The sequence below is a fragment of the Daktulosphaira vitifoliae genome, unplaced genomic scaffold (genome assembly GCF_025091365.1).
Source record: "Daktulosphaira vitifoliae isolate Bord-2020 unplaced genomic scaffold, ASM2509136v1 Scaffold_1, whole genome shotgun sequence".
NCBI lineage: Eukaryota > Metazoa > Arthropoda > Insecta > Hemiptera > Phylloxeridae > Daktulosphaira > Daktulosphaira vitifoliae.
This window is the reverse complement of record NW_026099572.1, coordinates 16487878-16507107: the sequence shown is the minus strand read 5'-3', so window position 1 is coordinate 16507107 and position 19230 is coordinate 16487878. Positions and strand designations below refer to the sequence as shown.

Below are 19230 nucleotides of genomic sequence, written 5' to 3'. Positions count from 1 at the left end.
TTAAATTTTGAAAGTGTTCCGGAAAGTCTGACACTTTTATATATATATTAAATTAAAGCTAATGTAATCTACTTTATTATGTAAAAAAAAAATATCGGACTTTATTTTGTCTTCACGGTGAAAATGGCTACCAAATGCTATTATTGTGTGAAAATGTTCGATTTTGTATTTTACATTTTTAACTTTATTATGCTATAACTTTTTGAAAAATGTATGGATCATTACAACTTTTTTATGAGAAGTAGTATTTATATAGATCTTTTTCATACGACATACTTTATCTTAATCAATATATTAATGAGGAACTAGCAGTTTATGAAGCTTTTGGAATAATCCACCAATTTTTTTAAATTAAACACTATTTAAAGATTTGCATCGAAGCGTTTTTTTTCGATAGTGATTTTAATCACTGTCAGATATCATTATACTTGATCCAACTATGCCACGTCACCACTGTGCCGTGACCCCCCTGTGCTGGGTTTTTATTTATTAAATTTATTTTATTTATTATTAATATTTTACACGCGCAAAAAAAAAGTCATGTACCAGCAAACGTTATCTGTACCAGGTATGTAAATTTTTATAATTGTTAACATTTTTAATTTTATTATACTTTTATATCTGTTAAATTTTACCACCCCTACCATTTTTTTTTATGTTAATTTTGTGTTTTTTTTAATTGTTTTTTTATTATTTATACAATAACCTTAAGATGCCTTATAGCCGAAACTAACTGTTACTATTTATTCAGTTCAGATTTTTTTTTTATTATTTTAATAAATAAATCTTTTTTTTTTTTATTAAAGCTACTGGTTGGTAGCTTACGGTATTTTAAATTTTGACTAAAAACACTTTATTTTAGTCAATAATATGGACTGTATTTTTACTATGTATCTTTTACATTTCATATACGAATAAAACTGTTGGTACGCGTAGGTGCGCCGGACTCATCATTCGTTGTTCGGTTTACGACTGACTTACAAACACAAAACCTACGCTGCACCACCCCCCACCTATTCTATAACAAAAAATATCTACCATTTTTTTCTCAATATCAAACAAGCCGCCCACTTTGATTAATCAAAATCAATATAAAATTTATCTAACAAACCAAAAAATATGTATATATAAAACACAAAACAAATTGCAAAAAAAAACCAACATTTAATAAAAACAAAAATAACAAACAGGTTACAAAAATATTTAAATTGACAAACAATAAATTTTAATAAATCAATCCGACAATCGGCAATGGACTTAAATTTCGAACTGCTTGTAAGTTCACCACAAAAGGCTGTTTTTACCCTTGCTGTGCGGATCACGCCATCCTTACCACATATAACACTTAATACTCGGCCCAATCGTAGACTAGAGGGCTGAGATTTTCTTCTTTTATTAAGACAATGGAACCGACTGACAGTTTAGGTCCCTTTTGTTTTGCCCATTTGTAGCGAGTTTGAAGTTGTGAAAGATATTCGCTACTCCAGCAAGATATTTGCTGAGAAAACTTATTTACTCTACGCCAACGGTCTAAACGATTTGACAGAGTATCGCTTACATCTTTCTCTGGTAATGCAGTCAATGCTTCACCAATTAAAAAATGACTAGGAGTTAGCACAGTTAAATCGGTTGGACAAAGAGACAAAGGAGTGAGAAGACGTGAGTTCAGACAAGCCTCAGTGCGCGTAAGCATGAAATACATTTCATCGAACGTTAAATGCGATTCGCCCAGTATTCTTTTTATGAGCTTTTTATTCTTTTTTAAAACCTACGCTGCACCACCCCCCACCTATTCTATAACAAAAAATATCTACCGTTTTTTTCCCAATATCAAACAGCTACCTCGTTTACATCTGCATCATTACGTCAGGTGACTAAGCGTAGTAGGGCTAAAACAGCGCGGGTAGATCAAAAAGATTACGTATGCATTTGACTGATACCAGCGATTTCACTGAAATTGATACCGCGTTGGAGCGGGGGGCCGTTTATTTTGCGAGCTATCGTAATTTTCTACGCGGCTTTAAATCCGGTCTGATCACCAGACTCGCTGAAATCGTTGGTAACTGCCCGATTAAGTACAATTTCAATTTGGAGGCCTCATACCATATACAGCGATCAAAAGTACCACCCGAGGACCGTGCCTTTAAGATACGCGCTAGGGCATTGCTATCCGTTACGGATATCGGGTGTGTAGACAATGAAGATTTTGAGGTTATGCTCTACGAGGAAGACGCGTACTCGGGAAGGGGTAACGGCCTTTCTCTATCGCATATAGACGATCTTATGCTCAGCGTATATAAGTATACGCCTCTCGCCGGTTCATCATATATTTCAGTCTCACCAGAAATTTACCATAGAAAAGCAATAATCAATCCACAGAATAACAATCAGTCTTATGTCAAGTGGTCCATTTTAGCGAGACACGTCAAGGGAGGACACAAATATCGTTTTAATGAAAAACATTTTAATGAGGAGCACAGGTATGATTTCACGGGGTTTGTGTTTCCCACGTCTGTGTTCCAAATTAAAATATTTGAGCGATAAACCCTAACGTGTCTGTCAACGTGTACGGCTTGGAACGAGACGACGTTGGATTTAATGGTAGCAGTAGTGGTAGGTGGCAGGATGAGCAGGACGTGCACAAAGCACTGAGCTCCATTCTCCGAATGGAGAATTGCCGCCGAATGCAGGACCTATCACGGTCCGCACGAACGTCGGCGTTAAAGGGCGGTATGCGAGGTTCGAGGTGCCCCTCAAGCTGGCTCATCGCCTGGCAGCCATAGGCCGAGTCCGGGTTGGGTGGACTTCCTGTAGACTGAGGATTCTTGATAAGGGTCCTCAGTGCTACAGGTGTCTGGAACGTGTCAGGTGTCGTGGAGGTGGAGGTAGGCTACCTCCACCTCCACATGGTCCAACCCGGGCAACGGACCCTCTAGTAGGGTTCGGCTAACGGGGGAAGCTACGCCGTGCTGGGATTCGGCTCTGGTGTAAACTTGGGCCGTATCTCAGCGCGGTGGTAAGAAGACGAAGGCGACGTCATGTCGAAAGGGAGGATTAAAAAAAAAAAAGTAGAGGTATGTGCGTGAGTGGGTGAAGCGGGGAAGTTTTAAAGATGTTGAAGGACATCAACACTCATCTCTAGACTGGACTTGTGTATAGGTAAGAAAGATAAATGCAACGTAAAAATAAGTACGTAAAAATTAGTAGTATTTTACAGTGATTTTTTTTTAAACAAATTTTTCGTACTAATTAAAATTATTAAATATCAGTCTGACTGTGCACCTAAATCATTTTTTTTTTTTGTTAAGTCACTTATACCTTTGCATTCTAAAAATCTCTTATGTCTGACCAGTTTTTTTAAAAATTATTTATTTTTTTTTTATTAGATGTAGTTTAAAATTTACTTTTATAATTAATGTAAGAGATATATATATTTGATGATAAAACAATGTACAAATGTGTTGAAATAAAAACTCTTCGCATAAGTTACTTAGCGTTAGATCTAGTATGTGGCTGAGGAAAACTTGTTATTGTGTCAGATTTAAAGGGAAATTATTAAAATTTTAGCGCTGAATACATCAACAAGATATATTATTTGGTCATTTGACGTATCGTTGAACAATAACACTTCTATAGGTACACATATGGATAGATACTAATACCTTCTCAATTTTGTATCGAAGCTAAGAATATGTATGAAAATTATTTTTAACTTCTTTTTCATTTTAATATATTAATAGTATATTTTAATAATAATAGGAAACATTTTGTTTAATTTAAAAAAAATTTATTTAAATAATAGTCAATAAAATAAACACTTATTGACAAAAAAAAAATACAAGTATAAAATAATTAAAATTTTGGGTAAGTTCAATTTATTTAACACTAAATGATAAAATAAATAAACTCAATGTTTAAAATTATTCTATGTTAAATAAAATACAAAATTATACTATATCAAATAAGTTTGACATTTAGAAAATAAACCCTATGTAAAATATTTTGATACACAAAATATTATTGAATTCATTACAATTTCTTCTCAAAAAGCCAAGTGATCGTGACGATTTATTGTAAATATAATCTATATGGTTAGAAAAAGTAAATAAACATAATACATGCCTCACCTCCACTCTATATTTTTAAATAGTTATAACTTCCAAAATGAAATTAAAATTGATCATAATGGATTAAAAGTTGTTATAGACCACTCATTTTTTTATTTATATTATTTTTTATTTTATGTGCTAGTAACATATAAGTGTGGTCATTTAAAAAAATTAAAATTGACACCCTTAAAGTATATAGAAAAATTTAAAAACTATAACAATTGATAAATTGAAAAATATATGAATCTAACAAATACCGAGGAAGATTTATCATAATTATTATTTTAAGAGAAATCGAGAGGCTAATAATAAAGAATCACCCGATATCTATGTAAGTGTATGGGGGTTTTATTTTCTGGTCAACAGTATTATGATTTCAATGCAATTTTGGAAATAATATAATATCAGTGGTATATATTTTTGTTACTCTAAGTAGTGTAAATGTATTTATTGTTGTACATAGTTTTATTTTCGTAGCATAAAAATATTTCTTTGGGATTATATGACCATGACTGGTATAATATTTCAAAGAATATTTTAATAATTCCGCTTCAGCGTACTCAAAAGACTTACAAATTTAATCGGCTTTGTTCTCAAATGTCATTAATTCAAGAATAACACTCTTAATCATATTCATTGTGATTTTAAAAACTTTACAGTTTTTTAATAATTCATTGATTTTGTGAGAAAATTTTAAAATATTAATTTTTGTATAAATTAACAGTATTACATATTGTTATTGATTTTTAGGAATGATTTTCAAAAAGGCTTTAAAGTTTGAATTTAAATTATTTAAAAATGTGACATAATTTACTCAACAAACAATATAAAAAAATTAAATATATAGATGATTTTTCCTAGAACTAAGGTCTTGAAAAGGTACATTAATATAATAGAGGATATGTATGATGGCACTAGTACCAGGGTACAAAGTGTAGGAGTAACAGAAGGTTTTAGAGTAAGAGTAGGAATGCACCAATGTTCTGCTTTAAGCCCTTACTTATTTTCTATGTGGTAGAATGAAATTACTAAAGAAGTACAGAGAGAGGTGCCATGGTGCATGTTGTTCGCTCACGATATAGTTTTAATAGGATAAAATAGTAGTTGGGATTAAGGCGAGGAAGAAGTCGAATACAGTAATATACGTTTTTTAAGGTGGTGATTTTAATATTGATGTTTTAAATAGTAATAGTGTATAAGTCATTCATTATTCAAATATTTTAGCTAAATTTGGATTTTTTTCATATAACCAGACAAATCAAATACGTCAGCTACATGTATTAATCATTTTTTTGTTAAAAACTTTTTATCGACCATTATAACTTTTTTGTTTTCTTTCTTTTATTATTGACGATCAATTATGCATAATTTTGTTTATTAAATTGTCAACATTGTAACGATATAAATGATATTAATGTTTTGTCTTAAGTTGATTTTAAATTTATTTATTAATAATCAAAATTAGAAATGAATGTCGTACCTACAATATCATGGAGTCGCGACTAATAATTCTTGGTAGTGATAAGAAGATTCAAGTAAAACTCCAACTGAATTCTAAATTGGATCCAAAACTCTCTCAATTACTAATGTACCAGTTGAACTGTACCTTTTTATATTATTATTGATTATACCTCATCTTGGGATATTGTCGTCAACGCGTTTATTAATTTTCAGTTTATTGTATTAAAACGAACATTACATAATTATTATTTAAAGATAATGTATAGTTAATAATGTAAAGTTACACATATATACATGTATAATAAATAGTGTTTAACAGTGTAAATATTATAACAGATTAATGAAATAATTATACAAGTATACAAGTATTATAAAATACAGCAAGAATTATATTATAATTGAAAATTACTATAATAAACTATTAAATCCAAGTTTTTCATAATCATTTATTTGAACTTCATCACAAAAAGATGACAGAAAATCACACATAGATTTTTCTAAGGATTTTTTAACAAGTGAATTACTAATTAGAATTTGATCTTGAATTTTTAACATAAAAGAAATTTCATCTAAAAAAAGTGGTGGAATTTCGCAATACTTCATATGAAACTGTATGGCCATTTTTATATTTTTATTTATATTTTCTTTGCGTTCTTGTGCAATATCTTCGTAGAACGATTTTATTGCAATAAGACCTTGACTTGAAACAAACAAATCTGGATAATATTTACTTCTTAATTTGCAAAGCAACTTTATAAAAGATTCTACAAGGTTATCAATTGAAGTATTTGTTAATCGTTGTTTTGTATTAGTATTTGATATATGTCTTATTGTAACTAAAGCAAATAGCATATTATTAAACATAAGTTCGGATTTTTCTAATATTTTAAATAGTATGGCTGCACAGCCGTTTTCGTATTTTTTATCGCAAACACTCACTATTGCACCTAATGCAACATTAAAAGTGTTTACTATTTCAACATATCTACATCTTAATATTTGTGTTAAACAATAGTAACGTTAATGATACTAAAAAACTAATTTAATTATTTAATTTTATATATTTTTAGAATTTCTGTTTTTATCTACATTTTTTTAAATAATTCATTATTTAATAGTATATATCAATTTACATTTATTTGTGCCAGAAAAAAAGCTGTATTATGAATTTGTGTTGAATTTTGAACAATCTAATACGAATAAATATTGATGAATAGACAGGTATTAAATATAAAAAACAAATATCAAGTTATATCAATGTGGACAGTGGAGTTACTTAATAAGTAATTGTTATAAGGCAAAATAACAAATCAACAAAATGTATAAATAACTAACAATATGGACTGGATAGCTGAAAAGAATTATGGCCGATTATTCTGAACGATGACGACACCACGACACAAAATAACGATAACGAGTTGCAGAGGGCGTCTTATGTACTTATGTATGTCTTATCATAATTACCCTAATGCACAAGGGTGATTACTATATTCTACTATGTGCTATACGCAGCATTAAATTAAAGGTCAAAAATGAAAAACAACAACACATAAAAACCTGAATTTAACAATGGATTTTAACAATTAAAATCAATTTTGATAATTAGCTCAATTGATTAGATATTTAAAAAATTTTTTCTTAGTTTCAATGCAAAACTAAGTAAAAATCTCAGCTCTTACTGGACCAATTTTAATGATTAATATGTCAAAAGAACATGCTTTAAATCTAGTTGAACTTATTATCACTAAATATTGTAGGAAACCCTTTAATTTTGGAAATGTAGATAAATATTGACACATCTTACGTCGCAATAATGTAGTCGACACTCGTTTTGAGAGTAGAGACCTATGAGCCATTTATTAATTAGCAACAACAGGTTATTTAACAATAAAAAACCGAAAAGACGAACACAGTTAATAATAAATTTTGCATAATATCGCGGCGATTCCCTGAAGTTGTCGACGCGGTGTCCATCATGATCCTCGGCCGTCAAAAGGTTAGCAGCTTTGACGGCGACGGTGCGGATCAGTTCGTTAGTCCGGAGCCGGTGGCATACATCCTCGACGTTGTCACTTTGATAACGGGAAGAAGACACAACGTATCATTTGTGGCGAGTCGTCGTCGGCCGTGCAAAACTGACTGGACTTTGCACAGTGACGTATGGCACGCGGTGTTGGTCAGTCAAATACTCATAGTTATGATAAGGTGGCACGAGTCGCGGGGCATAGTGTATCACGAAGTGACGCGGGGCCGTATCATATAATATGTAGATTTATTTTAAGTTTTAGTGCTTAGTTGTAATTATGTGTGTTTTAATCGGAATATAAAGTTAGCAGATGTATACAATTTTTACTTTATAGTAGAAATGTGTTAAATAAAATTGATTAAACTTTAAAGTCATTATTATAATATTAAGTGGTCAATTTAACGTATCGTCGATATATTTTTTTTTCAACCTGTATTAGGTTGGCTTACAACGTTTTTAACTTCGCTCTCAATTTATCACTATCTTCAGCAAGTCTTTTTAATCCGGCGTAAGTATCAATCCCTGCGTCATTTTTCAGTTGAGATGTGTATAAGTTTCTTGGTCTTCCTGGTGGTTTCGTCCTACAATTGCACCTTCTATTATAGTTTGATACAATTCTTCGTCATGGCGTAAAACGTGTCCCATCATGTCCCATCGTCGTCGCTTTATAGCTTTAATATTGGATCTTGTTTCTCCAATTTGGATCAGTACATCTTCATTTGTTACTCTTTCTATCCAGTTTATTTTTTCCATTCGTTTCTAACTCAACATTTCGAATGCTTCAAGGGATCTTTTTTCCTTTTCATTAATAACCCATGTCTCGCAGCCGTATAAAGCAACACTCCATACAAACGTTTTTAAAATGTCTTCTTTATTGCTCTGCTAATTTTTCCCGAAACCAAATTTTTCTTTTTCTTGATAAAGGCTGTCTTTGCTTGCCCTATTCTTTGTTTAATTTCCTGCGAACTTCTTCCATCTGATGTTATTAAACTTCCCAAGTATTTAAAACTAGAAACTTGGGAAATAAGTTGGTTTTCTCAATAAATATTTACGTTATTTGTGTGTTCACGAGCACAAACTAAAATTTTTGTTTTACCTGAATTTATACGCATTTGATACTTCGTATTTATAAATACTTGCATTTCTACCAGGGCTCTCTGAAGGTCGTGCTCTGTTTCTGCTAATATTACGATGTCGTCTGCAAATCGGATCATTGGAATCAATATACCACCCACTTTGATTCCAATGGCAAGCCTGTTAAGTTTATCTTTAACTTCGGTTATACTTTTTTCTATGTAACAGTTGAATAATAATGGTGAAAGTGGGCACCCTTGTATTACACCTCTACGTATTTTCGCACTAGCTGACTCATTATTTATTGTAATTTCTGCACTTTGATTTTTGTAGAGGTTATATATAATTCTCCTGTCTTTAAAATCTAAATTTAATTCCTTCATTATTGAGAACATAATTTGTCAATCTATGTTGTCGAAAGCTTTTTCAATATTTATAAATGATAAGCATGTTATTCTATTTCGAGATATTTGTTTTTCTATTAAGATCCTAAGTCCTAATATTGCCTCTCTAGTTCCCTTTTGTTTTCTGAATCCATACTGATCATTTCCGAGATATTGGTTGGCTTTATTAAATATCCTTCGACATATAATTTTTATGAGTATCTTTGAGGCGTGGGGGAGTAAGCTTATAGTTCTAAAATCTGCGCAAGAGTCAGCTTTATTCTTTTTTGGTAATGTTACAATTCTGCTGTTGCAAAAGTCTTTCGGTATTACTCCTGTTTTATATATATCTTTCATAAGATAGTACATCTCGTCTATTATGCTGTCACTTGCGTTTTGTAGTAGTTCTCCGAGGATTTCATCTATTCCCGGCGCTTTTTTATATTTCAAATCTCTAAGACTGGCAATAAATTCACTTTTTAGTAGCGGTGCACTATAGGAGCATTCACCAGTTTCTTCATTAGTATCTTCTAACTCCTCCCCTTGATATAGTTCTTCAAGGTACTCTCTCCGTCGGTTTACCACCTCTCTTGTGTCCAAAAGCAATTTACCATTCTTGTCTTTAATATTATTTTTGCAAGGTTTATTTGTTTTGAGGAAACCTTTAATAGTTCCATAGGCTTGATCTAGCCTATTTGTTTTAAAAAGATGGTTTATTTCAACACATTGTTGCTCTAGCCATTCTTCTTTTGCTTTTTTTGATTCTCTGTATATACGGTTTCTTATGTTTCGTTATATAAGTTGTCCTTCCATGTCCGTCCGGTGTTTGTATTTTCGTCTTTTCTCAATTAGATCTAATATACTTGGGGTGATCCATTCCTGATGAGGTAATTTTCTTTTCACACTTAGTGTGGTTCTTGAGGCGTTTATTATAATGCTTTTTATGTTCTCCCATGTTTTGTCTATTGGTTCTTTTCGTCCATCTTATTGTTGTATATTTTATCCATGTTTTACTTTAGTTCTTCAACTATTTCCACGTTTTTCAACTCTTTGAGATTATAGTTTGTTTGCTTTCTTTCAACTTTAACGATTGTTTTTAGTTTTACACAACATTTCATACCCACTAATTGATGGTCACTGTCACAGTCTGCTACAGATATATATTTAATTAAAAAATAACTTTTTTTAATTAAATATATCCACAAATAATATGAGTTGTCAAAAATAATTTATGTAAAATTCAAAATGATTCAAAACGTCATTTTTAATCTAATTTTTTTGTATTTTAATATTAATTTTCTAGAAAATTTATAATTTAAAAATGTTCAACTTTTAACCTTTTTTTTAGTTCAATTTGTAAGTTTAAAATTGCCATCATAAAAAGAAAATTTTATGAAGATTTAAAAAATAATTTTATTAGATTAATATATTTCCAGGAACTTATGTACTTACTATTAACAGTAAATATATGAAAAAAGCCCAAAATTTCGTCATAAAAAACCCATTAGCTACTTGTATTTGTAATCCCTTATATATTATACATGTATATTAACTCAAAAAGTTGAAACTTTAAATGTTTATATCTAATAAACTAATAAAGTTATACTAAAAATTCAAATGCCATTTACTATTAAATTAAAAACTCAAACATTTTATTAAATTCAAAATATGTATTCCCATTTAAAAAAACAAAATTGATAGCCTTGTAAGGCATAAGGGATGAACTAAAAAAGTATTATTAATAAATAATATTTATATCCCTTTTTTCATTCGACATACTTTTTTTTTAAATAACACCATTTCCCTTTATATATTTATATATTACACTTATAAATCATAAAACCTGTAATCAGGATATAAATAAAGAAATAGAAAATCATGTAGCTTTGGAAAAAGCCATCAATTTTTTAAAATTAAACACTATCTACAAATTTTCATCGAAGTATTTTTTATGATATGATTTTAATCACTGTCAGATATCATTATACTTGACCCAACTATACCACATCCCCACTGTGCTGGGTTTTTTTTTTAATTTTTCTGAATAAAGAATGTATACATATATTTATACATGTTATATGCATTTAAGGCTATTGTCTTTTAATCAGGAGATAAAATATTTCAATTATAATTGTAATTTTTTAATCTATTGCCATTAGATTATAAATTAAACATTTTTGAGAATTGTAGTTTTAAAATTTTAACAATGTATTCTATGAAAAAAAAAAATGTTTTAGTATATAAGAAGGAATAGATTGAATTGTCGTCAAATGCCATTCACTATTAAATTAAAAACCCAAACATTTTATTAAATTCGAAATATGTGTTTTGCCATTTAAAAAAACAAAGTTAACTTCCTTACAAGGCATAAGGGATCAACTAAAAAAGTATTACATAGTTAATAATTCAAGAATAACGTGTAACTAAAATTAACAAAAAAAAAAAATTTAATTATATTTATTGTGTAACTAATTGAGTGGGTTATGATAAAAATAATAACCTGTATATGTTTGAATTTTATTTAAAAAATGAATCACTCGAATAATACTACAAAAAAAAAAATAGATATATAATATTAATTAAAACTAAACGTACATTAATATGTATATATTTATATATAAACCCTTTAAAGGCTTTTCAATATTGTTTAATTGTTAATGAACAATTTTAAAGAAATATTAAAAGATGCATTTTAAATTAATCGCAATTATTTATAAAATATTATATAATTTTAATCAATCCAAAAATAACATTTGACAAATATGAATAGAGTTTTATTTTTTACTGTGGAATGACATTCCAGAGGTTGCAAAATAACTAATGTCCATTCCTATTTGCTACCATGTACATTTTACAAACGTAAATTTTACTATTAATGCTTTAAAAATGTTTTAATTAGCTTATGATTTTATAATTTATATCTAATTTTATAATAGAATAAAAGCTCTAATTCAAGAAAAATCTTTTTCTCTTTGAACACTATCAATTGGTATGTTCTAAACTGTTAGCCATAATCCAAAAGAGTTATGAAACTAAAGGTACCCAACTATTACCAGCACAAATTACTCGTTAAGTTACTACCAAGGACCATGTCGTAAACTCTTAAAAAAAAGGAGTTGACACCCTTACAAGGCATAAGGGATGAACTTAAAAAGTATTACATAGTTAATTGATTTCGTATGACATCGTATTCGCAGGTATACAGAATTGTTAATATCAATGGTAGTAAAGCACTTTTTTGTGAGTTTATAAATACACTAACTGACAATACGGTAAGTATATCTATTTAATTAATTAATCTATAATTAAAATTTTTTTAATTATATTTATTCTGTAACTAATTGAGTGGGTTATGATAAAAAAATCGCCCTGTATAGTGTTAAGTAAGTAAGGAAATGGGTTTCTATTATTCTCGTTGTTTGTAATATATGACACGTGTCCTTACTTACTGAACATACTATATAATTTAAAAATTATTTTCTACACAAATAGAAAATATTGATTATTTGGAATAAATAATATTAATAAATAATTCATAAGTGTTGTGTAAAATAAAAATATTGTGGTATTTTGAATATTTTAAAAATATGAAAAAATTTTTCAAACTAAAAAACTTGTAAAATCTTATCCATTGCAGATTACTGTCGTAACACAGGAAAGAGAATGGTGTAGTGAAAGTGTGTAAGTGTGTAACTATGTGTACGAAGATGAATATGAGGAGGTGGTGCCTGCTGTCTAGGTATTCACGTGCGTGTTGTCGTACAGCAGTCACCGTGCTCGGCTGACACTCCGGGTTAGCTGTGGGTGTCGAAAGGCTGTTGTTATAGGAAGGGAGAATAAGAGTAACACCTAGGTATGAGGTGCAGACGAAGTGCAAGACACAAATACCAGGTGTACGCAGAAGGAGCCCAAAGTATGAGGTGCAGACGAAGTGCAAGACACAAATACTTGGGGTATAGGAGAGGACAATGAAGTACGAGGTGCAGACGAAGTGCAAGACACAAGTACTCTGAAATGTCGAAGAAAAGAGTATATAGGTTAGAAAAGGAATAAACAAAGACTTTACTTTAAACAGTAAGCCGGACAGCGACAACCGAGTACTGAGACTGATGAATGACACAAGGCACTGGAGTCGACTGACCACGATGGTCAGGTCTATTGGGTTTTTATAATAATTATACTTATTTCCGATTTGGCAATAAATATTATTTGTTAATTCATCAGTCTCAGGCAGCGGATGTGCTGTCTGTATTTTATTAAAATAATTCTCACGATTATGAAAACGTGACACCATCACATTACTAAATAATTCACATTATTTAAAATTCGCAAGGGAAATACAGCACATAGAAATCAGGAACTTTTAAATTAGGTTGTGTTTGTTTCACTTTTTTGAAAAATAATAAACAGAAAGAATTTGCGTTCAGATCAAAAGTTTTATTAATACAGAGTTGTAAAGGCTTTTTTTAACCCTGAAATGTTACATTATTATCTACAAGAACAACGACTTTTTTGATACAAGAACTATTGCTTCATTTAAGAGTGTTGTATAAAGTTGATGACTAAATAAAAGAGCTCTAATATGGTTTGTTATTTAATAAAAATGATGAAACCGTCTTTTATTAAATATCATTGAATTACTAAAAAATATTATGTTTATGAAGGGTTTGATTTTTAATTCATTTATTAACAGATAGAGCACGAAAACATCTAAAAATAATATTTATTTGAAAAAAATTGTTGACGAAGTTAAAATTACGTTTTCATATAACAATGCCACAGAAAACTTAAATATTAATAATAATTTTGTTGAGTCTTAAAGTAAAGTAGAATATCCTTGGATTTAAAAAAAATTAAAATAAATAATAGAATGTGTTGTAAAATGAGTTTAATATTTTCTAAGAGGAAAAAAGATTTCAGTCAAAGAAATAGCAGTGATCATATCCTCATTTTAATTACTTGGTTACACAATAAAAACAATTAAAAATCAAAAGTGGCTTAATGGACTTCAAAAAAACTAACTGAGAATATTTTTTTTGCTTTAATTGAAGACGAAATGAATTGAGCGAATCTAGATCAAAACACAGAAGAAAATTCAAATATAAAGTTTACAAAATTATTATTAATACTGCAGAATAAAACTTGGAAAAAACTAATAATTCAACAAAACCCCGACTACCATTATGGAAAGACTATATTTAACAACTCATATAAATAAAATCAAAACATTCAATAAACACAGAGAATGACCAATCCTTGAAAATTTGTTTGAATTAAAAAAACTAAGAGTAAAATCAAAATTTTTAATACAAATATAAATCCTGACAGTTTTAAATAAAGTATTAATGTAAATGTAGATCCGAAGTTAATATAAAACAAAATAAAATCTCTAAAAGGGCTCAGAAGAAACAATAATATAAGAGTCCCAAAGGACAGTAACTAGTATAAAAAGAAAAAAATGTCATGAAAAAGTTAACAATATTTCTAAGATTGCAGTCGCTAATTACGAGTAAGTTTTCTTGGGATACAAGTTGTAATGTTGCAGAATTTATACAAGTTTTTTTATATATTTAAATCTTATAAATTAGAGTAGAGGTGTGTGCAATAGGTGTAGAGTATTTTCATAATTTTGTATATGATAACCTCCACTTGTCAACCGGTCCGTTATCTGTCATCATCAGCTGACCGTACACTGTGCACCTATACCAATATTGTAATGTCCCCTCAATGAACGTGTTCAAAGTTGGCACCACCACCACCCAGCGTCACGATCACCGGCCACTACACAACTGCCGCTACAACANCTACATATATTGTATTTCATTATTATATATACTGAATAATAAATAAATTCATATAAATAATAATATTTTAAAAAATAAATAAATAACTATATTAGGTTCAGACTGTCAAATAATATTTGGAAAGAGATTATAAATATTATGAAGAGCTAAATGATCGAACAACACAAAGCTAAGTGTATTGGTTTAACTAAAAAATTAACTTATAAGGACTATATCTAAGTATGGCTCAAAAATATATAGAATAAGTTAAGACATTAAAATATTAAGTCTAAAATGTGACCTAAAAAATACGTGGAAATCATACTTTTTTGACACAAATAAATATAAATTGATATATACTATTTAAATGTATATTTTTAAAAAAATGTAGATAAAATTCTAAAAATATAAAAAGTAAATCATCAAATAAGTATTTTAGTATCACTAACGTTGCGAATTAAAGTTTTTTTTTATGACACAATGAAATATAAATCAGTAAACTAATATTTTAACAAAAAATTTAGTTAAAAAAAGAAATTCTGAAAATATATAAAATCAAAGCATCAAATAATATTATAGAATCATTATCGTTAGATTTTAAGTCATTTATTTTTAAAATGTTCAAAAGACATTTTGTTTTTTCGTTGTGTATATTTGGACTCATAAGCCAAATTTTATTATCTAATGGTACAAAAAATGAAAATTTCAAAAAATACACAATAAATGTTCTGGAATATATTCGACTACAAACAGGATGGTATTCAATGCAAAAATTACAAATTACTCAAGGTACTTTTGTATTAAATTATAAGAATATTGTTAGCGAAGTAATTGATGAGAGTAATTATATTGTTAAACTTAATTATATAATAAATTTTATAAACTGCGAATACTCTAATGTATTACAAATATTTGATGTTATGTTGAGTTTTATTATAAATAAGTGTCAGTCGGAATTAGAGGAAAACCGTCAGATTCAATTTCAATACTGCACAGAGCGGCTAATTGATATTGTAAAAAATTCTACAATCATGTTTATGAAACTTTTGGGCGCTACTGCATTTCTAAAACAATTCGATTTGCGAATTATTAACAAATTCTTAATAAATCCAAGAGTGATCGACAATGAAATCGAATTATTTTACATTTACGCAGATAAAATGAATCGACCGGAAATTTTTAACGAAAATAGTATTATTGATGTTTTTGAAGATATAAAAGGATTCCATAAAACTATAGCCGAACCAATAATACTACAACTGTATAAAATCAACGAGGTATGTGGCTCTAATTATAAAAATGATATTCCAAATGTTTTGAAGACAATTTATGACGTCAAAAATAGTAATGAACAAATAAATGATTCAGACGAATATGTAAATATAATTTGTAATAAGCTCAATGTATTATACAGTGAAGTAACTGATAATTATTACAAGAATCTAGGCTTTGGAGAGCTAGTAGGAACTAATTCATTCATGTAAGACTTTCATGTAAATTAACTTATAAGGACTATATCTAAGTATGGCTCAAAAATATATAGAATAAGTTAAGACTTTAAAATATTAAGTCTAAAATGTGACCTAAAAAATACGTGGAAATCATACTTAACACAACTGAAAGTAACGCTTAGTCGATATTTAAACATCATTCGGGACTGCCTATTATATCACTGGCATATATTATACAGTAAAGTAACTGATAATTATTACAAGAATCTAGGCTTTGGAGAGCTAGTAGGAACTAATTCATTCATGCAAGACAATTAATAAATGTTATTAATTTTATCGATTCACGGTATCTTTTACTTTATTATTAATAAATACTTAATCATATCGTTTGATATAATTGAAATAGTTAACACTTTAAACGTCAAGCTCGTCGTTTTAACTCTTCCCAAATCCTCCCGTCGGATACATTAGTCAGCCCCAATTCCTCGAATTAGTGAACCACTAAAGGGATAGTTTTTAGATCCGTCAGCACGGTCTAGCTCAAAAGTAGCTGACTAAATGTTGAGTCCTCGTCAGCCATTAACACGACTACTTTTTGACAATATTTTGTGTTATAAATCTATTGTATTTTGAGTCATTTTTCCCTTTAATTGTAAAAATTTGAAATAATTTTGTGTCATAAAATTATTGTTTTTAAAAGTAAACATAATAAAAATGGTGCCTTTTACCATCAGGACATAGTACTGGTGTTGTAATTATAGCTTATTTTAAAATATCAAAAGCCTTCTAGTGGCTATTCTCCCAAATATTTTTTATATTTTTTTCGTTAATGTAGTGGCCATTTTTCCAATATATTTAATGAATTTCCTGCAATAGCTCCTTAAACTGACAAAAATCTTGAAATATTTTATTTTATGTGATACTGAAAATTTTTTTTATCGCTATAATATTTTTGTTTAATGGCGTAATATTTGTTTTACAATTTTTTTGTCCTAATAACTCCATCTCTGAATTCAAAATAAACATTTATTTATTTTAAGTTACCCCTGCTAGCCTAACAAAAAATTGTACTAATCTTGACAAAGCTTCTTCAAAATCCCTAACAAAACAACAAGTATCATTCTAGTACACAATTATTGTTCTACAAAGATAATCGATAAAAACATTATTTGTTATTTTTTAAAATTTTGGGCTAAAGTTAGACATGGAAAAACTTGTTATTTATTACATACTATAAGCAAATTAATTAAATTATCATGTAAACGTTACTGGATGGATCTGTTCCACTTAAACCCTATTTCATCTAGAACATAAGTCCTGAAATTTTGATTTGTCCCTTGACTGCAAAACCTATTACCGGCTATGTCCAAAATTACAATAGTTCTAAAAATTTGTATTATTTTTTTTTACAGATATGAACCTTGTGAAATTATTCACTATTCAGTAGAAAATGTCCTCAAACTACTCAATACTCTCCTTTCATACTCGGGCTGGCAATCGTATTACAATATAACAACAAAATGTCGATACACTAATGGAATTTATGTTAGCATTCAGGATTTAATATATCCAATAAATAATTCAAATTACTATTGTACAAGATCATGTTTAACACAAATATTAAGATGTAGATATGTTGAAATAGTAAACACTTTTAATGTTGCATTAGGTGCAATAGTGAGTGTTTGCGATAAAAAATACGAAAACGGCTGTGCAGCCATACTATTTAAAATATTAGAAAAATCCGAACTTATGTTTAATAATATGCTATTTGCTTTAGTTACAATAAGACATATATCAAATACTAATACAAAACAACGATTAACAAATACTTCAATTGATAACCTTGTAGAATCTTTTATAAAGTTGCTTTGCAAATTAAGAAGTAAATATTATCCAGATTTGTTTGTTTCAAGTCAAGGTCTTATTGCAATAAAATCGTTCTACGAAGATATTGCACAAGAACGCAAAGAAAATATAAATAAAAATATAAAAATGGCCATACAGTTTCATATGAAGTATTGCGAAATTCCACCACTTTTTTTAGATGAAATTTCTTTTATGTTAAAAATTCAAGATCAAATTCTAATTAGTAATTCACTTGTTAAAAAATCCTTAGAAAAATCTATGTGTGATTTTCTGTCATCTTTTTGTGATGAAGTTCAAATAAATGATTATGAAAAACTTGGATTTAATAGTTTATTATAGTAATTTTCAATTATAATATAATTCTTGCTGTATTTTATAATACTTGTATACTTGTATAATTATTTCATTAATCTGTTATAATATTTACACTGTTAAACACTATTTATTATACGTGTATATATGTGTAACTTTACATTATTAACTATACATTATCTTTAAATAATAATTATGTAATGTTCGTTTTAATACAATAAACTGAAAATTAATAAACGCGTTGACGACAATATCCCAAGATGAGGTATAATCAATAATAATATAAAAAGGTACAGTTCAACTGGTACATTAGTAATTGAGAGAGTTTTGGATCCAATTTAGAATTCAGTTGGAGTTTTACTTGAATCTTCTTATCACTACCAAGAATTATTAGTCGCGACTCCATGATATTGTAGGTACGACATTCATTTCTAATTTTGATTATTAATAAATAAATTTAAAATCAACTTAAGACAAAACATTAATATCATTTATATCGTTACAATGTTGACAATTTAATAAACAAAATTATGCATAATTGATCGTCAATAATAAAAGAAAGAAAACAAAAAAGTTATAATGGTCGATAAAAAGTTTTTAACAAAAAAATGATTAATACATGTAGCTGACGTATTTGATTTGTCTGGTTATATGAAAAAAATCCAAATTTAGCTAAAATATTTGAATAATGAATGACTTATACACTATTACTATTTAAAACATCAATATTAAAATCACCACCTTAAAAAACGTATATTACTG

General features: G+C 28.7%; 1 protein-coding gene across 2 annotated transcripts; it reads left to right on the top strand.

Annotated features, from left to right (window-relative positions):
- Positions 1-15436: 15436 nt before the first annotated feature.
- On the top strand, positions 15437-18756 carry LOC126910465 (uncharacterized). 2 transcript variants are annotated; one of them, XM_050693056.1, is made up of 2 exons: positions 15437-15625; positions 17700-18756. In XM_050693056.1, the coding sequence occupies exons 1-2, from the start codon at positions 15591-15593 to the stop codon at positions 18493-18495; spliced, it is 831 nt and encodes a 276-aa protein (XP_050549013.1). In that variant the 5' UTR covers positions 15437-15590; the 3' UTR covers positions 18496-18756. The 2 variants fall into 2 exon arrangements, with proteins under 2 accessions (XP_050549013.1, XP_050549012.1); XM_050693055.1 differs by having other exon boundaries at positions 15437-16316; positions 17700-18755.
- Positions 18757-19230: the final 474 nt, after the last annotated feature.

Coding starts and splice junctions, on each gene's coding strand:
- LOC126910465 (XM_050693055.1), top strand. CDS start 15,454: ATGTTCAAAAGACATTTTGTTTTTTCGTTGTGTATATTTGGACTCATA. Junction 16,317..17,699: donor GTAGGAACTAATTCATTCAT/GTAAGACTTTCA, acceptor TTTTTTTTACAG/ATATGAACCTTGTGAAATTA.